Below are 25,232 nucleotides of genomic sequence, written 5' to 3'. Positions count from 1 at the left end.
ATCGACGCACTTTGTCAGAGTTTTGCCAATATAACATTTGCCCACAGCGATAAAAGGAAAATCGGAAAACTCGTTAAGAAAGTTTTCTCATATAAATTTCACAACGAGCGTGCGCGTTCTACTGCGCCGATTTTTTTATCGCTATTATTATTTTTTTAGGTCTACTTACTGCGAAAAAATCGCCAAAATCGCGTCGCGCCCGCATGATTGGTCTTTAAATGGCAACGAGCATCGATTCCGAACGTAATTTATGGAGAAAATGTATTCGTAGTCGGCGAAATAATGCGAAAAGTCGCTAGTGGAATATCGATGTCCGTACTTATAATAATACATAAAAGCTTTTACACAGACTTTCAACTAGGTACTTTAAAAAATTGAGCTATTATTTTGATTACAGTGGCTACTTTTCATACTATGTATAATATGTGTGCATGCATTTTAGTCTGATTACATTTCAATTGAACTAAATGACTGAATGCATTTTTATAATATGTAGCTTCCTATTTAAAATTACGTAAAAAATAAACAGTTCGTATATTTACATATATGTATGTCGATTTAAAATAAAAAAATTCCACTTTGAAGAAAAAGATCTTCGATAAATTTGTTTTGTCAGTGATGACGTATGGATGTGAAACTTGGAAATTAAAAGCCAAAATTTTGAAACGCTGTATTTAGATAGGATTTGGTGATAATATCATCATGAAAATTGCGCATACGTCTGGCAATCGAAAATTCCACCTACCGAGATACACACGGATATTCCGTATTGCCGATTTTCCTGGCAAAGATTGTCGTCGGAACGATTGCCATGTGTGTAATTTTCCGTTTATCTGAGGAGGAGAGATAGAAAACGGAATACGTGGGTGAAAATTTTGGTAAGGGTAGTGGATATAATGGAGAGAGTGAAGGGATTGAGATGGCAATGGGTTGATCAGTTCGCAAGAAAAATGGATGAAATTTGGGTAAATGAAGTGCTGGAATGATACCCGAGAGAATGTGTGAAAAAGAAAGCCACAAGGAAGATGGATGGATGAAATTAGAAAAATGTATTGGATGAGTGGATGAGAGTTTCGCAAAACGGAGGTCGAATGGTGAATGGCTGAAAATGATGATGGTGATATACATATAGAATTGTCAGTATGAATTAAGTGTTCAGTTTATTTTAACAGTTTTTTCGTAATTTGATATATGTATGTACATATTAAGTATTTTTACTTTCCTAAGTAATCTTAAATATATATATATATATAAGGTGGTATTGTGATGTTTTTCGTAATGAAACTATTTATTGAAATCGAAAAAAGGTGATTAATTTTATAATTTGATTGAAATAAAAAAAAAACAGAATTTCTTAATCAAACTGATATTTTTTTATATTCTTACCGACCATTTAATTTAAAACTTTCTGACCGACTGTAATTAATAATTAACTAAAAATTTACTCACCAAAAAGGAAATACTACATATTTATAACTTTTGTACAGTATATGATACGGTACGAAACACGTATTTCAAAAAGCCATTTGTATAAATTTTCGAACAATATACGGTACACATTACAAAGCATGAATATTGCATGAGGGTATTCAATACAGATTATAACGGACGACTTGCTCCAGCTGAAAACTACTCGTGGTAATTTATTTTTCACGTTAAACTGGCGATTAATTCAACATCGATCAAAGTCCAAAGTTCGGTTAATTGTTATTGTATTCATGCAACACAATGGGAGTTTCGTTAATTTGTTTCGAGATAATGGAAATACTTATTTTCCTATTTCATTTCGGTACACTTGAGTATGCATGTAAAATGAAAATAATATTCCGAAATTTATTCTCAAATGAAAACTCAATGTTATTAAAACTTTTCAAAAGAGCTGGTCTCATATAACTTTCATACGCTCACGGATTCAAATGCGCATTACGTTTTCTTTGTATATGTATGTATAATATAATACTTTCGTTTGAGAATACTGTATATTTTGTAAAATTTAAATTTGAATGTATTTTTCTAACTTTTAACTGTACGTATGTATGTATGTTACATTACACAGACTTTGTTAAGAAAACCGAGACAATTTTAAATGCTCGTAAATCAATGTGATTCATGCTGAAACGAAATTACCATTTTTATCAAATAAAACACACTTTTTTTCGCCATGTTTCGTATTTCGGTTTGAAATATTGTTTAATTTACTCACATTCATTATTGTTATATCATCACGGTTTATGTATAGGTAATATGTGCGCATAAAATTCCCTTTGTATTTGACGGACGGCCCGGCTAGCTTTCGGATTATGTTTTCGGACGCGGAACGAGCACAAATTTCGATTTATACCGACCGAAGGCTCATGGTCCATTGTTCCTGGGGTTAATTTAACCCCGGGACGCGCTGTTCTCGCTACGGTTTTGTGGCCGTTCGTCGAAAAACGCCCCTGAATATTTAACCGACGGTCTGACGTGCACGGAAAATTCTTGACGGGGGACAGGACGAAAGGAGGGTGGGAATATTTGGGGTAGTGGGGTGTGATTTGGAGTGGGGTTTGGGGCTAGAAATTGGAATAATGATCGAGACGCGTGTGTGAGGTAAAGCATCAGACGTTGAGCTTTATCTGACGCGATGGGCCGTCACGAGACATCGACGTTATTGAAATATTGGCATTTAAAATCGCGCTTTTTCCAGGCTGAGTCGTCATTGGCTGTACGAGGCTTATCAAAAGTGATTCTTTCAATTTTTAATGCTCCAATAAGCAATAACCGCAGAACTGTGCCTATTCAGATTCAGTGCTAAAAATATATTACAATATTTTTAAACGAGGAGTAGATTTTTCTCGGGTATGAATTGTTTTTACTATGTAAAGTATCATTTCCAATTTCAATCAGTCGACATCGGTTTAATTATATTTAAATTAGATTAATTATTAAAAATAAATTTAGAACATGGAATGTAAACCACAATATTTATGATCCTATTTGTACAATATAAAAGCAAACGTTTTATATTGTACAAGTTACTTTTTTGTATAATTAAAGCAGGCAAGATAGAAAGAAAAACTGTTGTATTATGATTAAACTTCATTACTTGCCTTTTAGGCATATCTATTTAAATACAAATTTGTATATAAAATTATTATTTTGAATAAAAATACCAATAATTTTATTTTACTAACGCCATCTATGTTTAAAACTAAAACCTGGATAAACGTCAGGCACTTTTCAGAAATTCAAATTTCTGAAAATTGCCTGTCTAAAACGATATTTTTTCTCGATTCTAATGGCGGAGGATACATTTACGTATATTGATTACCAAAGTGAGCAATATGGCAAAGTATGAAAACGATTGGACAAGAGGCAAATTTTTTCCTGAATTGTAATCGTGATTTTTTTCCTGAATTGTAATAAGTGAAGCTAAAAGGAGGTATGAAAAATCAATGTTTGTCTGTTTGTCTGTTTGTCTGTCAAGTATGCGTTCCTATACCATTCAACCAATTGCGATGAAACTTACAGGAGTTATTGCGTGCATGTCCACGATGGTTTCTGTAAAAAAAATTCGCCAAAAACGGGAAAAACGGGAATGAGTGGCATTGCATGGAAAATAATTTCAAATTTACGTTGTTAGGGTAAAATTAACAAAAAATTGAATAATTGAAAAAGCCTTCAATTGTGTTTTTTAGTCAAGTCAAGTCAAGTTCGCCACCTGCGTTTTTCCGACAAATGCGAACGGGAACGAGAACGGGAACGGGTACGGGAATTGCATGCGTTATTGTGGCAATGCAACGCATGCCGGGTTCAGCTAGTACACTAAATTTATGAAATTTTGGCGATTAAAACATGGATCATGTAACTTGAATCCTTCATGTGAAACTGCACTGGTATGACGTCTTAACATGAAATAGTAAAAATATCCTTTTCATAAAATTGAAACTTTTGTTATATGTATATTGCAACGAATAGAAAGTTTCACCCTGTAATTATTTCGATACATTGAGGTATTATTGAATTATTGATATTCTAGCTGATATGTATGATACATATATACGCTGATGAAAATGCTGAAGAAATATTGATGACTTATACTCCAATCACGCCTTGCCAGATTGATTTTCTTCCCATATAAATAACAAATACACTAGAGATTAGTATTCTTTCAGTTGGAACGTTTCGCTCCATATAAAATTATTAGTATAAATGAAATAATAAAATAATTCGTGGTGTAATTTGAATTTGTTAAAAAAAATCCAAATTGAAATCTTACATATAATCGGCCGTTTTTCTATCTTTATTTAAATTATTTTTTTCAGTATAACGTGATTCGTATTATTAATAAATTGTTAAGTACATTCGTGAATATTTGAATTTTCGTTTACTTACAATTTTACATCGCATGAATACTAAATAAGAAATTCAGTTCCTTTTTAATACAAAGATACATATAACAAGTAAAAAAAGCATCCTTATCCAATTCCATACATTATTTGTATTTATAAATAAGGGTTGATACCCGTGCGTAATCGAGCCTTTGAACTGACCCTTTTTCGTATCAATAAATTTCGATAAACCGAAAATAACCTGACCTGATAACTGGTAAACCCTCACATTATAAAACCCAACACGAACGTCCTTGAACCTCAACACTCGCTTTAATAAAATACATGCTTAATTTCGCGCAAAGATGCTCTTCAAATACAAAAGGAACGAAAATTCAAACTGGAATCTTAAACATTTGCAGCGTGCGTACTATTATGTATGAGTGTGTATGTGTATTTTGAATAATGTAGTTTACTTGAAGAGGGTCACGGAAGAAGGCGACTAACAAAGCAAGTGACTGGTAGTTACAACTAAGGGATAAGGCTACATGAGGTCACAAGGGTCAACTGGAAGAGTGCTTTGTTAATAAATAATTCACCATGCATCGATATAGTGTTTGTGTGTACATAAATGCTCTAGAACGTGAATGCATTTAGATCTAAAACCGTATTAGGAAGTGTAATAGAACGTTTCACTCGCATGAACTCCCACCCAGGGTCGACTTTTCCGGTCGTGGGAAAGCATTTTCCTCTCGGGATTGAGCTTTCAACCTTCTCCGCTGATAGAGCGTGCCGGATGCGGCTATTAGGGCTTTTTAATTTGTCCGACCCGTCGATATTGCCCCTTCGGTCCGGATGCTGCAGGGCACATTAGTCGTTGTCCTGACCAATTGTTGCCGCCAATGAGGATTTAATCTACGTTTATTCGATGTTAAAGAAGTGTTTTATTTTCAGATCAACTTCAGGACATCACTGAAGAGATAAAGTCGGTCGCAACCGATACAGAGAAAGCGGAAGAGGAACGAGCTGCGACTAAGATCCAGGCTGTGTTCAGAGGTCACAGGACAAGGAAGACGATAGCTAGCGAACCCAGCGGTCAGACAGAAAAAGCCATGAGCGACAACAAACAAGAACCCGACCCAACCAAGGAGGAGCTCGAAGCCGAATTCGACCCGGAAGATAAAGGTAAGAGTTGCCTTTGATCAATTATGGATGTTCATTTTGCAAAGCTTCGACGCAATGGTGGTTAAAGTTGTGCTATTATTATCTATGTACAACAATACGTCTTCTGCGGTGTTTTGTATGTGCGTCGAGGCTGTGTGGGTCGTAGAGGTTTTGAAATATTCCTAAATAATTCAAAAAGTTTAGCGCGTTTTGACAGATTTGACTTATGTAAGTTTTGTTACAAGTGCGAGCATATGTACGTCCGCGTCTGAACCGCTTTCTATAAATATATTATACAGGTGGAGAGCAATTTGTCATTTTATCTAGGTATGTATCAATAGGAAGGGTGCTTGTTTGTTGATCCTAAATGCTAGGTAAATTTCGTCTATGTCATACTATTATATATTACATTAACAACGTACAACGAGGCTTACATGTGTACATATGTATATGATCTGGGAATTTATGACGAATGGTGCCATATGCTATATCATTTATAATTAATTTTAATGATTTGCACTCCTAAAGTCACTTGTAATATGTAATATTTTATACTTACATAAAAAGGTAATATGTAATTTGCGACGAGGAGTGGGGTTTAAGACATTAATATATTTCTCCTTAGGAATTTAATAAAATTTATTATATTCATAATAGAAAAAAAGCTCAAAAACCTATTTAAAATTCTCATAAATAGAGAATATTACATATGTATATGCTTCAAAGTATCAAATTTATTTATACTTGAGAAAGGAGGCATAGCCGATGGACCCAATTTTATATTTTTTGAAGATGCCATTATCAGATTGCACCCGAGTGATATCTATGGTATTAAACTTGTAAATTATAAATTTTGAAATCATGTTCAAATAGTGGTGAATGGTGATATGATGAGCAACCGTTTCAAAAATGAAATCAGGTAAATTGGAAAACTCTGATAAGAAACGATCGATGGAAAGTCTTCAAGAATTAAAATTTAATTCTTGGGAAATTCTGACCAGCAGCACTACATATAATACTCGGAATAAATTCTTTTCAATCGAGGTTAACCCACGGGATCGAACCCGGCAACCTTTCGGTAGTAAGCATTAACGCACCCACCGAGCTATGCTGCTGGCTAAAATGCTCGAAAATGATTTAAAGTACCTGATAATTATAGATTTATGGATAATATAATGCTTAAAAATCAACTAAAAAGTGATATAAAAACCTTCAAAGGTCGAGATCGATGGTTGTGATCATTCTGAATAAAATTATCATTTTAAGGGTTTATTGCTTTGTTACCCTTGTTAGGTGTATGTTTTATATAAATATTCATACACTGAGTGTTTTGTAATGAACGCTCAATTTAAATGGCTCGCAGCGGTACTGTGTATCTCTATGCGGTAATAAATGGAATTTCACGCGTAATATATGCATTGAGAAATGCTGATCCGTACGATATATGTATGTATGTATGTACTTCCAAATTCACAGTTAAAATATCGGAAACCGATTGTGCAAAAACCGGCTGTTTTCCAGATGTCCAGGCTCGATGTTTGACGTGCACTCTGCCGGTGAATCGCACCGCAATTTATTAAATTAGAAACGTCCGTGCGAGCTACCGAGCAAATACACTTTGAACGACCACACCCTGCATCAAGATTAACGAGGGAGTACAGTCGACCTAAGAGACCGCGTTGCATACTCATCTCGTGCCGCCCTTATCGCGCCTTTTCATTAACTTTGTCTTTGTTTACACGAACCCTTTGCGCGCGCCGTCCTCAAAAAGGGTATACAATTAAAGGTATGCAAAAAAAAAAAAAACAATCATCAAAACGAAAGAGCGGACGTCACGTCACTTGGTGCGAATCGACCGGAGTTTTTGCTGTTCAGGGTTGCCATTTTGGTCGAGCCGTATGTAGAAGAGTACACATTGTACGTAATTTAATTCAGAAGAACGATATCCCTTCCTCTTTGTATTGATTACTAGTTTTGTGCCCGGTGATTTCAATGGGTGGTTTCGGAAAGGAATTGATACACGAATTAAAATAAAGTTATCTAATATATAATTTGGAGAGAGACTTTGTATGCAACCTTCGTTCGTTGGGTTGTAAATCCGTGACGACATCGAACAAATAATTTGATTTTTTTGTAATAAGTCCCCGGGGGCAAAGGCGCCGAAAGCGAAGCCGCCTTCGCAACGGGGGCGAAGCCCTAGGGGGCATAGCCTGTTACCACTTTTGAACATAATGTATAAAATTTATATACATATTGTACAAATGTACAAGTTTGGCCGTAAGCGTCGCATTGGGGCAACCGGTAATGGCACAGTGATAAATATAAATTTAATAAAAAGCTTGTAAAAATAAATTAAAATTTTAATCTTTATGTTTTTCCACTATTCAAATTCACAGCTTTTTAACAATCGAGGAGCGTCAAATTTGGTTTGTTGTCTCATGGTATCCTAAATTAGACGGATAGATTTTTGAAAGTTTTTTCAACCCTCATCTGCTATGCCAAATGTCATCAGAGAGTCTACCATATTTAAATTAGAAAAAAATCTATTGTTCAATTGTCATATCGCCGAATTTGGTATACTATTATATTTCATGGTACTCCAAAACAAAAATCGTAGATTACAAAATTTTATCAAATTTTTAGCTCTGTTTTTACAAGACTTCATTTTGGTCGCTTTGATATCTTGCCGACATACGAGGGTTAGCTAACATTGAAGTAAGCTAATGCCTGCGACATGAATCTATGTAGAAGAGTTTTATCATTAATTAACTCATTAAAAATTATATTGTGTCAAATTGAAGCGATGACGAACAACTGTTCAAATCCGACTTATTACCACCCCCTTGTAACTCACATGTTAAAAACTTGATTAGTGGTAAAAGTTATTTTTTTCACTTTCATCTCATATAAATTTAATTTACTCTTTTGTTCACATTTTATCCACCTGAAAAACTTCGTTTTACATAAAATTACAATGTAGAGATTTTTTCTGCTATTTCAGAAAATCCAATTAAATTTATATACTAGACTCAATGAATACATACGAATGTATGTTGTACAAAAAATCCATTTCACAATTTAATTAAGGAATATTGACAAACTTTTGAATTTTTTATTGCATATTTTGTACGTTAAAAAAACCTTTATTAAATTTTATGTTTGCTTTCACAATGTACAAAAAATATTCATGAAGTTGCGGTTGTCAAAATAATACCCGTGTGGGTTGGATCCTTTTGATCGTGTGGGTTTGGATCTTTCTTTGATGAAGGACTTATTTTTCGAGGTAGCCATAAATAGCTTAATTCTCTGGAACGTGTACCTTTATATGCATGCATAAAAGCGCGTATCTTTTAGCGGATTGTGTATTATATTTCTAAAATACAGTGGAAAAAGCACATAAATATACATTTTTCTAAGCTTTGTATAAAATGTTACTTTTTCTCTTTGAAGATTACGGATAATAATCCTCGTATATATGTATGTATACTTCTATATTATTTTTTTGTTGGTCAGGTTTCGTTGGCGAAGTTGAGCGATGTCTGTCTGTCGCGACCGTGAGACTGATTTATAACTGTGGATTAATTTGACGAGTTGTCATAAATTTCGCACGTTTTATATTAAACGTATATTGCACGTAGGTTCTGCACGAAGAAGGCTATTCGTGTGGAAAAAAAAGTAAAAGCTTTTTATGACGCCAATACGGCTGATGTCGCGTTAAAGTGACCCCCCCTCGAGTTACGCAATAAAGGAATTTTTGTTATTTTTATTAATGCCCGTTCGTTCGCTCGCAGATAAGGGGTTAATTGACGGCGGGTTGTAATTTGTTTGAAAATTGCTCGATGCTTCGCATTATACCAAATTAAGTGTGAAAGTTTTCGACTAATCGTTTAGCACAAATTTGGCTAAGTTACCTTGTAAATTTGGATTATATCAAGTAGTTTTTTTCGTCTAGAAGCTTAGTCTTGTAAGTTGGAGCGGGTATACATATACATCAGATGCTTACGTGACCCCCAGAGTGAGATAAATGACGTAGTATGTATGTAAGTACACTTATTTGTTTCAATTCCGACCACTTCGTGTGTACAAATGTGCATTGGGACAAAGGAAAAGTTTGCAATGGATAAACAACAGTCTAAAGATACATTCAGATTGTAATTAAAGTAAACTTTCGATGTTTGCCGATGATTCCTTTGGGAATTTTGTGGTTCGTAGTTAGTAGATTTTTTAATGTACATTGTATATTCGAGATGATCAAGTTTATGCTTGAAGCATACTTGATGACTATGTTATATTTGTTTCATAACAAATTTGCACCGGTGAATGTGTAATTATTAAATTTTGCTTCAAACTTGTGAAGACTGCAGGAGTGATCGAGTTTCGGTGTGACTTATTAAATTTACAAAAGCGTTGAAGGATTTTGAATTAATTAATGTCAATATTTAAAAGTCGTTCAATATAAAAATGAGTGAATTTAAATGAGTTTCTAAATAATCCTAGGCTTAAAATATTTCAGCGTGTCCATAATTCGGCCTGTGGGATTTCGTTTATTAAAATTATAACTGACACCCATTTGAAGGAAGTAATATCAATTTGACGTGGACTAATATTAATCGTTTTTAGCTTTTGACTTTTATATACTTCAATACGTATATGTATATACATATGTAATGTATAATAGTTATAAAATTGCGGAACGTTAAGAATTTTTTTATCTAATGTGTTTTTTATATAAAAGAATAAAATTCTTTGATAATGTTTCATATATTATGTATTTCGCATCATAATAAAACGGTGTAATATGTATATATACGTATATACATACATACGAATATGTGGGTCTACATTGTAACAATTTCAAAATAAATTTCTTGAATGATTTGTATGGAATTTTTGCTCGGTATACTCTTCTTACTACATATACGTATATATCGTTCGCTTATTTTCACTTCCGCACAAAAACAACGTTTTATCTCCCGAATCTTTTTTCCAAGTTATGAAATGTATAGAAGGAAAGGAATTTTATTCATGTTTCTACGATATTTTTATACAAATGGGAAAAAACAGCGACGTTTGGAAATTGCGAAAGACGCCCAATAATCATTTATGGAAGTGATGCTCAACCGATAGCTTGCGGGTGTCTGTTATCAATGAAGATACACTTTTAAAAAAATATATAATGTGAATATTATTTTTTGACACGATGCGTGTACATATTTTTTTATAAAAATAATTAAAAGAACTATTAAAAGTTTTATCACAAAATAATCATATATATATAATATCGCTATTCTGTCTGTTTGTCTGTCTGTCTGAGATAACGCTCGCCGTACTAAAATAGTCGTTTCGATTCGAGATCCATAAGTACGTCATGGCTAAACCACTGCTAAAACGTATATATGAATACAATAACAAAAGAAAAAAACTTCTATACCTATTTGCTACCAATTTTTCTTTTGGCAGAGAATTTATTTAATTAACATTTGAATAGTTTTATTTTATTTAAATTTATTTGAATATTGATTTGTTCGATGACGTCACGGATTTACGAACCAACAATACTTACATACTTACAAAGTCTCTTTCGAAATTATATATTTGATTAAGTAGTAGTCCTGATTACATAAATGTACCTATGTTTCATTTTTGTTAAAAGAAATTCAAATAGTTGATTTTTTTTTAACCAAGTTCGTCTATGGATGGTGCTTTTAAAACCGTTTTTAAACGTTAAATATTTTGGAATAGAAATCGACGCGACGCTGGCGCAAAGGGTTAAACTTTTATGCATACATATGTATGTACATCATTATTCGGATCCATTAAGTCAATGATATTAAATCTTGTCATTTTGGTAAGATAAAAACTTATTTTATGATACATTTAGGAATCTTGTCAAAAATTAAAGTTAGAGAGCTTATTCAAAATCAATATTCTACTATGAAAATGCACATTTTTCTTTTGATTTTATATCAATATAGCCACTTGTTAACGCTGGTTTAATCATTCAAAAGAAATCGAAAAAATATTTCATGAATGGAATATTTATTTTTTTACTGCTATAGCTTATACTTAGCTCGACACCGATCGTGCAATCTATTTGTATTGTATATAAATAGATACATATTGATAATTGTAAAACTTTTTCACACACAAACGTGTATTTTTCACACACAAACGTGTAAAAGTATTTTGAAAGTGTATAAAAATATTTTGTTTGTTGAAAGAATACGAGAATATCGAACTTATAATGGAAAAAGGTGAGCTGTCACTGATTTAGTGTTTCGCCCGTGTAGTTTTTCGCTAAGCACATATATCAATCATGATTAAAGTAACCGGAAAACATATACAATATATACATATGTACATCCATACTTTGTATACGACACACCGTAAGCTCGCGACGCTTCTGAACGATTACTTTCCTAAGGGCGGCATTATCGGTGTTGGTGGGCGCCAATTTGTCTTCATTAAATTTTGCGGGTTGCCTCAAAGTAGCACTGCCTCCCCTTCGCTTCCTCGGTCTCTTTTTCATCCCCATCACCCCTCCTTTCTCCTGGTCTCGTCATCCTCCACCATCGAGCCTGACGCTTGTTTTCTTCTAAAAATACTCGGCATGAATCCGCGTGCGGGGCCGGGTCACCTGGGGGCGGCCCCGATCGATCGTTGTGCCGCCCCAGGCGCTCGCCTTTTACCTGCAATTAAACGTATGTGAAGACTCTACGCGACGCCACTGAAAATAACTTATTCAACCCTTGTCGCTGCCAGAGTTCTTGCTTTGAAGTTGCGCACCATCTGCAAATGTATATATACATTCATACATAGTGTGATAAAAAAATAGGCGGAATGGATTTTTTTGAATTTTTACGGTTTTCTTGAAACTTTGCACACATACGTATGATGATAATATGTATGCCTCATTTCTGAGGATCGCTATGAAGTCATTTCCTGTCTGATTTTCTGTTTCCATTTCTTCCTGGATTCGGCCACATAGAGAGCTGCCACTATAGAAGAGTCTGTCCATCGCTTTTTCAGACTTTACTGATATGTGGCCGAAGAACGGTAGAATTCGTCTCAAGCAGATTGTAGACAGTTTTGATCTTTGATCTTGATGTCCTCAAGATGACAGTTTAATATTCTATTAAAATTCTAGTTTTCTCTCCTAATCCCAATAAAGACTTCTCCCAATTTAGTCCACATTTAGTACTGCCGTTGTAAAAGTTTCAGTGAATATTATTTTATGGGGGACGCATGATTTTAGTTATAGTCACATATATGTAACGTATATGATTGTTGTGGTAGCTAAAAGAATATTTTTATTTTTAATACTTTTACCAGAAGCATAGCTTGTTGTCTGCGTTAATGATAACCACTGAGAGGTTGCCGGATTCGGTCCCGGGGATTGACCTCAATTGAAAAAAATATATTCCGAGTATTATATGTAGTGCTACTGGTCAGACTTGGATATTTGTGACTCCATGTCGATCGTTTCCTATCAAAGTTTGCTGATTTGTCTGATTTAATTGCCGATTTGTCTCATCAAACTGGCAGAAACCATTTTACCCACTATGTCACCACTATTTGAATATAATTTCAAAATTTAAAATCTATAAATTTGTGTATGTACAATTTAATACCACATATGTCGCTCAGGGGTAACCCGATAGTGGCAACTTGTGGAAATTTCAATTTGGGTCCATCGGCTATGCCTTACATAAGTCTTAATAAATAAAACATTATATATTTGAATTACAAGATAATTTATTCTTCTAAAAGTGGAAAAACTTATCTATTATATATAATATTACATACACGTAAACAAGAATTAATTCCAATTACATATAATATTTTTAATAACATCTACGTACATACATTTTTCATTGTATTTTTGTATTTTTAAATCTCACGTTGTGACTTATGTAGTACCGCCGTGGGGCTACGATTTTAATTTTCCGGATGAATTTTTTCACAAAAGTGCGAATGGCGTGTTTGCTTGCTAAAAACAAGAAAATTTCCCTTTCCCCAAGTTGCGTCTTTATTTATAGAAGCGAAAATTGAAGTGGTAACTTTACCGTAAACGTTGAGTTATGAAAGTTGGCAAAACTAAGCGTAAACCGTCACGTACAAAGTTTGTGTGGGGTGAAACGTGTCTGTCTGTCCGTCTTTTACATTTGCGACGCATTCAAATGTTTGTTAAGTGAATTTCGCGATATTGAGACGGTTCCGTTTGTAATATGGAATTTAGTTCGACTTCGGTATCTAATCTATTTATTCGTATACATGAACATACATACATACATATGTACAATATTGAATTCCGAACGGTAAATGTATGTACATACGTCTGTGTATAATATTCCGTTTGATTTGATTTGGACCAAACTTCGTACAACGACTCTATGTATCTAATCTGGCAAGCTATAATCACATATGTTATAATGACTCTATAATCTATATTGACTAGTTTATATGCTTATTCGTAGTTGATCAACTTACATATATTACTAACCATAAATACACAAATACATAAAAATTGTAATTAAGACGGAAATAAATTATTTAATTATATGATAAATTAAAGTAAATTGGTAAAAGTATATGAGAAAATATAAAAGCTTGTAATACATATAAAGTTTATATGAGGTGAAAGCAAATGCGAGTGGAAAAATTTACTTTAACAATTGAGTTGTGAAGGCCACATTTGGATAGCTAACTGTCTTTGATAACTTCTTATTTAATTCTTCATTCATTGTCAAACACATGATTGTTTCATCTTCATCTGAATCGAAAAGAGTTTCTTCCATTGTGCAATCGTCAATACAAGAAGGATATACTCGCTTCGTAAAAGTTTCACTGTAGGATATAAATTCGCTTTTATTACAACATTTAAAGAATATTTTGTTCGGTATAAAATTAGAATTATTTAAAATTTGTGTTAAAAATATCAGTTTTAGGCTCCTATTTCTTCGATTTTAATTTTCAATTCTCGGAATAATTCATCAGTAAGGTCTTAGTCCTTCGGTATTGAGATTTTCCAAAAATAGAATTACAAGAAACGATTTTGGCCGAACGCACAGAACCATTATGCTTATAAGACTTCAATAAGTTCCACGTTCGGGGAAAAACTTCCACGTTCGGGGAATGCGCTGTACTCATGTACTGCTTTGAGAATATTTTACGATTCTTTTTTGTATTTGATTTATTATTTCCCTTCGTTCAGCCATGAAAATGTTGTATATTTTCAAGGTTTTTTTAAATCCAATTCCCGGGATTCGAGATAAGAATTTCCGGGACACGGGACAAAAAATTATTTACGTATTTTTTACCCTTGTAGTCCCATATTATCGAGAAATTTCGACTATCTTCTATAAAATTTCCTCGGATTTGAATGACGTGACCCGACGCACTCGACACTCGACTGGCTTAGAAGTGCGTGCAATTCCCGTGTAATCTATCAAAACACGTCCGTTCCACTCTAAGGGTGAAAACACACTGAGTGGTATGGGACGGCTTGTAAACAGTGGGTGTTACGTGACCGTAAGCAGTGGGTGTTCCCCAAACCAAATTCGGGTGTAATTCCACGTGCGGAATCCGACAAGTTTCTCCTACGTTTATTCAAATATGGGATTCAACGTTATCGATCACTGTCAAGCAAGGATAAAATATCACCGAAAACACTTCAAGGGGTGATTTTTGGGACTGAGTACCATGTATATTGGCTAAAGGTGCTGGGTTTTTTCGCATGTTTAAAAGTATCTAAAAAAAACACGTACCACGTACCACTCAGTGTGTTTTCAACATGCACTACTCAAGTTGCACGAAAAGTGAACAAGTTGAGACAAATCTATATAAATACATACATGTGTATTAAAAATAGTAAAGTTGTGACCAATGACTTTTTTGACATTTGACAATTAACGATCTTAAGGTTCGATCCCACGCAATAATATTTTAGGGCGTCATAAAAAATATTTATAATAATTTGGCCTCGGTGAGTTTAAAAATATGTACGTAAAACTTGACAGTTTCATTGAGAAAATTTAATAAATAAATTAACAAACAAACTTTCCTTTGCATGTCATATGTAAATAATAAAAGTTGACATACGAATAAAAATAAATCCGAGCGTAACATGCTATCGTTAATTTTATCTAATGGTAACACGAATTTAATTTCGATAATTAAATATATGTACATATGTTTTGTGAAAAATGGGCACAGTCAATTTTTTTATGTTTATAATGTATCCATTTACATATGTATGTGTGTATAATATTTCGGCCAGATGTGATGGTGCTTTTTAAATATTACGACAATATTTCAGCTTGACGTCTTGATTAATTGAACAATCACGTACCATGTTTTCAATTGATTTAATATATTGAGAAAATATATTATATTAACATTTCGTTAGCATAAATAAACCGTCAGCTAGAGGATCTACAGTGAATTATTTTGACGATTTGTCTGGCTGAAACTCAATCTCCATAACGAGGGTCGGTTTAACCCCGTTCGCTTAACGTTCGTTAATGTATGCGAGAGAATTTCTTTAAAAAAAATGCAAAACAAAAAATCCCCCTCAGATCCTTTTATGTAATATTTTTTACCTGGAAATTTAAAGCAAAAAAATTAATCTAAATGTTGAGTCATCAAACGGTTTTGATTGGCATCTCAAATTCCCGTGCGGCCGCTCAAAGTTTTTAATTACTGAATAAATTTGTTCGTTTTGTATAGAAAACCTTTAAAGAGTAATCAAAACATTATTTGCTTCCTCCATTATAAAATATCAATTCACTCGTTTCGTTTACTGAATCAAAAATAATAACCCATTAATCTTCATCATATTGATGGTGATATTAGATCTTAATTGCTCGCGTAAAGATTCCAAATTAGCAGCCATCAATCAAAAATAACTAAGAAGAAGAAAAAAACAAAATGGCCGCAGGGCGAAAGAGCGCTTTCTTTTGCCGAAAACGAAAAGTTTGTGGATGCTGTTGTCTGTACTGTTATACAAAAGTTTTCCAGCATCGTTAACGAAAGACAACAACCCACTAGAATTACAATTTGAATTAATTCCCGTCGAATATATTTTCCAGGGCGTCAGTGACATCTATCTGTCGATGGGTAAACCTTTCGTTTCCAATCTTCCTCATAACTAATTCCAGACGTGGTTATGGTGGTATAGAACCTATAGGTATATAAGTAGTAACATAACTAATCACTTTGCACAATATTACTAAGCCATAGTATGCCCCGTTTTGAACCATCCCCTTCCCTATATTCCAAAGCGATTGATTTCAGTGTGAGGGAGATGGGAGTGTTGACGATCTTTATCCACAAATATTGTATCTCGAAATAATAGAAAGCGACCTGAAATGGATCGATCCTCTATAATAATGTAAAACACGTATGAATAGACACGTCTCGAATACGGAAAATACAATAATTCAATACTTATTTAATACGCACGACGAGTTTGGCTTAATTCTATCTTAAACGTTTTCGCTGTATCATTCAATTTTGACTACGGATAGATATGTAACAAGATTATCATAAAATAAGGTATTTTTCCCAATATTTTATTTGTATTTATCCGATCCGATCCTTTTATGTATGTACTTATGTAAGTGTCGTTAATTATCGTTATCTGTAATTACGAGTATAAATGGCCGTTAAAGCTTGGTCATTAATAAGGGATATAACAAGGTATTAAATATATTATTATATAACATTATAGCTGGCCAAAAAATGTTTCGGACACTATATAAGCATACGTGTAGTACACACGTATCTTATTCTCAGGGGTATCTAACTTTACTGAAGATAGGGGCGGCACTTTACGAGCTCAAAAGTTTGTGGAAATATATCCAGTCATGGATTATACATACTACCATTTCCATCTTCTTTACACCCAGTGTTAAGTTTTATAGCGAATTGTCATGTGTTGTCATGTGTATATTTAGCAATATATCGTGTGTTGATTTTTCTCTCAATTATTTTACACTTTTGGCTGTTCGTATCTTTAGAAGTGGTAACTATTGGACAGTGTTTTCATCCCTATATTTCACTCTACAATTGTAATGTATTATATAATGTAGAGCTATTTATAAGTGAGCTAATTTCATCAAGGAATATCCTGATAGGGCTTTGTCCAAAAAGGTCGTAATTATATTATCCGAATGTTTCTTCCATCTATGTATTAGTAAATTAGGTCAAATTTTTTGACGGTCCACCGGAAGGTACCCGTTTTTCCGGTGGACCGGAAATCGTTCTGAAACGATATTACTTTGAGTTAAAAGTATAACTATATTTATAATGATACTCAATTATAATTACAAAAATTTGTTTTATTTCTCGCATTTTATTTTTATTATACACATTTCTGTTTTAGCTGCAAATAAAGGAATTACCTTATAAGTTCAAACATTACAGTAGGTAGAAATATATATATATATATATATATATATATATATATATATATATATATATATATATATATATATATATATATATATATATATATATATATATATATATATATATATAATAAAATAGAGACATCTGTGGTACAATAAAAAATATTTGATATAAAGCAAATTTGCGAGAAATAAATTATTAGAGAGTATGTAGGTAGCATATTTTATTAGAATCAAAAAATTCAAAAAGCTAAAAACTTGAATTTGCGAGATACCAGGGGATAGAATATTGATTTATTGGATCCGCCCTAACAATTCAGCTAGATAAATCAGAAAATTCTAGCAGTAGCGGATCTGTGTTTTAATAACCACCAAGATCTCAACCAGCAGCGTATTTGGCGGGAATTTGAACCCACGACTTCTTTACTGAGAGGCAATAGCTCTTCCAATAGTGAACTTCGCTGTGGCTATATATGTATGTATGTATATAAGCATGTCTAGCTTTAACTATTTTCCAAATAAGTAAAAAAACACAGCGGTTGGAATTGATTGTATTCCAAATATGTAAGCAAGTACGCAAAGTGCATGGAAGTGATATTCGTTTGTATAATAGCATTGTTGTCGCACTTTCCACGCAAATTGAATAAATTGACGACCAAAATGCAATTAGGCTCCCTTGTTAGAGTGCTGCCCCCTTCCCCACAAACTCAACCTGAGTGCGGCCCTGTACATACATAAGTACATATCCTCGTCTATAAATATCGCAACTTGCAAATATTGTCCCCATGTAACTAATGAAATAATGTCTAATTCTTTTCAAAGCAATTTGTAAGCTCATTATACTAATGCAATTACGCGAGCTGATTTCGAAATAAATTTTCTTAAGAAAATCCCACATATGTACGTATATATGGTTGTTGTATGTCATGACATTGATTGGAAGCATGTGTGGACAACATTGTGATTAATTTCTTACATGAAATGTGTCTGAGATTTAATTAAAGGTTTTTCGTAGACGTAGATAATTTTGGCGCTTTTTTCCCACTAGCTATTATTATAAGAAAAAAATGTCGAATTTTATCAATAGTGTTAACATATAAAATATTTTGCCAGCAGTATAGTTCGGTGGTTGCGTCAATGCTAACCACAGAGAAGTCTCCGAGTCCAATCACTGGTTTGACTTTGATTTAAAAATAATTTATTATGAGTATTTATGCAGTGATGCTGGTCAGACTTGGATATATGTGTCTCTAAGTTGAACGTTTCCTATCACAGTTTACCAATTTATCTGATTTCTATATTGAAACGGTTCCTCATCAAATTCGCAAAACCTACTTACTATTTGTTATCATTATTTAAATATAATCTATAAATTTAATCAAATATAATCTATAATGTATAAATTTAATCAAATATAATCTATAATGTATAAATTTATATATACATATATACAAGTTAAAACTATAGGTGCCGATTAGGGCAACTGCTACGTCACCAAGGTAAAATATAAATTAAAAAAAGAGTTAAGAAAAAAATTACATACATTTTTGCATAACTTTGATGCAATCCTGCGGGCTGGCTGCAAGTCAACAGGCTAACTGATTATTATTATTGTGAAACGTAATTTTTGTTCTATTAAACATATGAATATGTTGGACATTTTCATTGAATATAAATTTTCATTTCATTTCAAAGATGATAAAAGTGCCATTTTAATTCATTTTTAAATGTGTATTTTTTCAAAATATTCTTATAAATATATTATTATTATTGTGGAATGAATTTCTATCATATTAATTAGGTACCTAGCTGAGATTTACCTATGATGCGCTATAGAAAAAAAGTTATTTACAAAATGCGTATTTTCAATTAATTTTTTTTTATAAATTTACTCGTGGCGCAGTGCACGAAAATTCATGCTTGTAGAAAAAACGAAAAATACAAGCGATATATTATTATATATATTATTTTGTTTGTGTATAGTTTGTAACTGTACATAAAACACGTCTAATCAGAACGCGCACCATGTCTCGTGCCATCTCGCTCGCTCTGTCAGTTTATTTAGCATAGCTTTACAATTACCGAATGCTTTTATTTTAACTTTGAAAAACTATTAATTAATCCGTCACGAATATACGAACGGACTTCGTATATGAGTAGATTAATCCTTCACGAATATTTGTATATATGTATGTATGGTAATATTATATTGAAAAATCAAAATTTTACATTAATACTGTAGGCAATTGTGTGTAAACATCTCCTTATCCCTGTGGATATATTTAAAATGTATGTACATATAATATTTAGTTGATTTCGACGCTTCGTAGGTCGGGTTATTTCGGTTTTGTATCCTATATTTTTTAGCACGGTCGAATTAGACCGGATTTGGTATTCAGATTCAATTTGGAATGCTAAACCGGTTTTTTTTTTGCATAAGAGCGGAGAGGGTAGCACGGGCCGGGATCGGTTAGCGGGCCGCTGCTTGAGAGCGTCTGTAGCGACGTTTGCCTAGTTTAAATTCATACTGCGCTAGATCCGATCCGTCCTGAACGTCCGTTAAATTAATTTTTATCGTTTTGATATTGGCTTAATCGCACTTTGGAAACTGTCGCACGTGAGATACATCTACAACGAGCTCTCAATGTAATATTTCAAATGGAATCTCGCGGCTTATTCATATTGTATATATGTACCTACATATACATATATAAATATTATATTATATGTAGTAGGCTACATTCCAATTTCTATAACTTACATTCATGCGAGTTATTTCATATTGTATGGGAACGTAAGAAATTGTATGAATATTCTTCGGAGGAAAATGTAGTAAGGTATTATAGAAATATTGGTTCACAAATCTAACGTTATCGAGTTGTTGTTATTTTGGTAGAATATCTCTGCCATTTTAATCTCTTATTCGTCTTCCTATTTCGATATTTTCTTGTTACATATTTATTTTAATCGCCATATGAGCCATTATATTTTGAAATTGTCGGCAGTCCAATTTTTAGTGCCAAAAACTTTATTCATGTTTGCTTAATGTGTTTATGCAATACGCTCGTTTGTTCCTTATATGTATTATACAAATCAAAATCCAGGGCCATGCCTAGGAGTTCGGCCGCCTGTGTGCAAACTTTAATCGGCCATTCTTCAATTTTATCTGCATTTCTATAAATCGGCTCGGTGATTATTGCCCGCAAAGCGCTCGCCCAAAAGTCACTAAAATCTCTATAACGAAACATCTGGCAGCCGAAAAGTCCATCAAACTAACGATAACTATCATACTAACGAGAAGTCGAATGCTTAATATTCCGTATTCATGATTTTCATGGCGAAAATTGTCTTTTGAGCGGTCGCAATTACCGTATAAATCATATTAATAAAAAAAATAAGTATATGCGAGTAGTGCAAAAATCTTACCTTGTGATAAATATAATGTTGAAAATTTTAATAAAAATTAAAATTAACCAGAAAAACAGACATATAACCAAATCATTTAGTTCTGAACAGGACCAGACGACAAGAGAGACTGAACGTTTTCAAGTTCATTCATGAAAATATAGTGTTTTAACCCCAAACCCACATCTAGGACATTGTTATTTTATATGACCAACCAATACACAAAATCCTTGAAGAAATACATCTGGCAGTCGCAAAGATAATAGAACATATAAAATACCTAGCTCTATGCGGACCGAAGCTATACCTGCTATCCCGTTATTTCCCCGAATTATAGTTCGGGTATGTTACAAGTTGTAACATGCAACAGCAATGCAAGACAACCAAAATGCATTTTAAAATTATGATGTCGTTTTTAAGGAATATCTTTTTTTTACTCTAATGTCTTTCGGCCGCCTGTGTGCGTTGCACACATTTGTACATATAGTAGGCACAGCCCTGTCTAAATCGTTCCACTGTATTGAATCGAGTTTAGTATACTTATCATTTTGAATTCTAAGGATATTAAGACATTAAATACGTGACATTTGGATATAATTATTTTATTTTAATAAGTAATGGTTCCCGTTTTTAAATAACTCGAAATTTAATCAAACAATGGACCGAAAATTATAAGTTATTTATGTAAATAACAATGATGTTTTGTTTTTTTGTCAGCATGATCCCAAAATTTTATTTAAAACAAAATTATATAAAAATTCGCAGAAGTTGACAGATATATCGTAGTATAACTAGCTATGTCAAATGTTGTAGCCAGAAATCCTAAGAAAAACTTTAATGATGACAAAATTCCTCCATCAGTATATGTTTTATAAGAACATCCGATCGATTGTATCGTGTTATAAACAAAAGCCTTATCTGTCGGCAAACAAAAAAAATGAACACAAGGGACAAGTCGCCATGGAAAAACAAATCACCAGGGACATGTCTACCAATTTGTTCACATACAAATCTCTATGTCAGTATGTAACTTAAAGTTAACACCAGAAGTGATTCTATTGTATAAATATATAAGAAATTTTATTTTAAGTAAAAAAAACTCTCAGATGCCTTTTTTTTAAATATGTATACAAGTATATACAATATTTCTGAACAAGTACGTTGATTTAACTTTTTCTGCTTAATATCCACTCTCGTTTTACCCCTCACAATGTGCACCGTGAGCTCTGTATAAAGAGAAGGCACTTCAATATTATATTATTAATAACTCGAGAGTCAACCGAAGCTTCTAAGACGTCTAGCGCAAAATGGGTATTTCCCAAAGGAAAATTTTCTTTGTTTTTCCTTTTGATTGCCGTCGAATCCCTTTCCGGCGATTTCCCTCCTTTTTTGTCGCATTATCTCTTTATTTTGCCTCGGCTTTAGCATTGACGGCGCGTGTCAACAACTCTTCTACCTCGTAAAACCCATGCGCGTCGTAGAAAAGCCACACTTTCTCTCCCATAATACGGCGAATAAATTTTCCCGCGACGGAAAATCGCGGAGGCGTTTCGCAAAAGCCGCTTCGATTCAAATATACATATATACATATATATATATATATATATATATATTCATTTGAAAAACGAGCTCACCTAAGCATCGCACAAACGTACAAACATATCTCTTGATCTCGACTCGGTTTGGCCAAAGATTCGTAAAGATAATAATCATAGGACAAAGACACGGTTCAACTATTACTTCGTAGCCCTGCACGTAAATTTGCGATAAATATTCACTGGCAGGCTTTGACGTTTGCTAGATGTTATTTATGTATGTACGTATGTACATATATTGACAGATGAGCGACGTGAGTAGCTTCTGCGTGTGCTCTAATAATACGTGCCATTACACTCTATTTTCTAGCTTCGGCGGTTTATTTTATCGACAATGATCATAAATTTGGAGAGTGATTGGCTATATAAACTTTTAGGATGTTATTGAATTTCTTTGGTCTGGTTCTTTGTGAGTATTCCTTTTTATTTATGTTATTTTTAAGGAATTCCGTATTTCTAGAAGTTTTAAAGGCTAATTCCTTTGTGAAGTAATTTTGTTTCCAAGTTTCATGAATAGAACGGCGTATTTTATATATTTCTTACTACCACAATAAAGATATTTGATTTATTACGAATATAAATAATTCGGTGTTTTTCAATAACGTAAGTGTAGGATTATTTTATATTTTTCGATAGGATTCGTGTATTGAAGTAACTTCAAATTTATCATTTTAATGAAAAATTTCTGGAAATCTTTAAATCTGCTTGAAAAAAATAAATTTTCAGACATTTTAAATGAATTTTATATCTCAATATTTCTCCGTTAAATCTACCTTACATTATTTCTCGTTTATGTTTTTCTTTATATTCGACCTTTATAAATGCTTTAATGCTTGTTTATACATTTTTTGTGTTCTTTCAACATACCAAGGGTATTACTTTGTAAAAATGTTTAAATATTTGTGTATACGAAGTGGAGAAAAATATTGGGCAATTGAATTTGCCTGAATCTGATTAAAAAAGTTTACTCTTTATGTTAGTGATATGATTTTTTTTATTTTAAGTTGAACATCAATGTTTATTTATTATAAAATGGTTTGACCTATTTTTTTCTACTAATGCCTAATGACACTTCAATTGCTTTATTTGTTTATCCAGTTGGTTAAAATGGCCAAACATATCGTCCCCATTTGTCAAGGGAGAGAGAGATTACCCGAATAATAAAAGCATCATCGTAATTAATTTACGACACTTGGGCCCCAGGGGGTAATTCTGCAAAGTATTTATACAATTAGTTTAAGTATGTAATTTCAAATATAATATGTAGGTTTATTCTATAAATGCACATTTAAAGCAAAATTCGACGAATCGGAAGAAAACATTGATATATTTAAAATCATGATGAATGATTATATTTATAATACTACAAAAAAAACTGAGCTTAACTCGATAAAGGCATGGAAAACAGGCATAAATAATTTTTAAATAATTCATAAATTTTAAAATTCAAATTAATTAATGTATTTTAAAATTTTATATCAATGGAATTATTTTTAACTTAAGCATTATGTCACCGATAGCACATATATGTATATAATATATGTATATGTATGTAGGTTTACAGCAACGTGTACACATATATTATGTATAGATTCATATATACATAATATATGTATGTATATTAAATGCATTGTTATTCGATTTTTTGTTCGAGTTGTACATTTATGCTGATAAAATCATTCATTTTCAATTAATAATTCATTCTGCCTACAGTTACAGGTATTTTCAGGTACTAATACATATTTTTTTCAAATTATACCATATTGCCATGACAGGTCACCCTTAATCGACACTTTGTCTAACTGTGTAGGTATACAAATATTAATTACAAACCGTAAGCATATGTATTTCGTACAACAATCAACAAATTTGGACTAGGTGAATTTGTGTAGAAGGGAGAGAAAGCCGATTTTATGGGAATCGTTTGAACAATTGCAAATTGGCAAACTCTACCAGGAGATAATAAATCTGTATTTAATATATGTACTCGTAACCATCGACAAAATCGTTTTTTCTTCATTTCTGGCCGGGATTTGAACCTATGACTTCTCTACTAATGAATTTTCGCTAAAGGTTCGTTTATACCGGACAGCTGAAGCCGCCAACTGCACGGAAACAGCAGTACGAATGATATTAATGATAAATACCTATGAGTGAAGTAAAAATATATATGAGAGATAAAGGAGCCTATAATGCAAATTATATAAGATATGGTGTGAATTAAACAATTAAAATCCAACAAGACGAATGGGTGGCGAAAAGTAAAAAAAATACAGCAAGATCAAAATTTTCGCTAATTTGGACGTGGTTTTTCACCACAGAACTATAAAAGTCGATTGTAATATCAT

General features: G+C 32.8%; 1 protein-coding gene across 1 annotated transcript in view; it reads left to right on the top strand.

The window, feature by feature from the left end:
• Nucleotides 1–25,232, top strand: part of igl (IQ calmodulin-binding domain containing protein igloo) — a 99,706-nt gene that overhangs the window by 39,739 nt on the left and 34,735 nt on the right. Inside the window, exon 2 of the mRNA XM_077427528.1 lies at nucleotides 5,265–5,495. Coding sequence (XP_077283654.1) covers nucleotides 5,423–5,495 — 73 coding nt within the window. The 5' untranslated portion in view covers nucleotides 5,265–5,422. The remainder of the gene's footprint in view (nucleotides 1–5,264; nucleotides 5,496–25,232) is intronic.

This window comes from Arctopsyche grandis, chromosome 3 (genome assembly GCF_051622035.1).
Source record: "Arctopsyche grandis isolate Sample6627 chromosome 3, ASM5162203v2, whole genome shotgun sequence".
NCBI lineage: Eukaryota > Metazoa > Arthropoda > Insecta > Trichoptera > Hydropsychidae > Arctopsyche > Arctopsyche grandis.
This window is presented reverse-complemented; position numbering and strand designations above follow the sequence as displayed.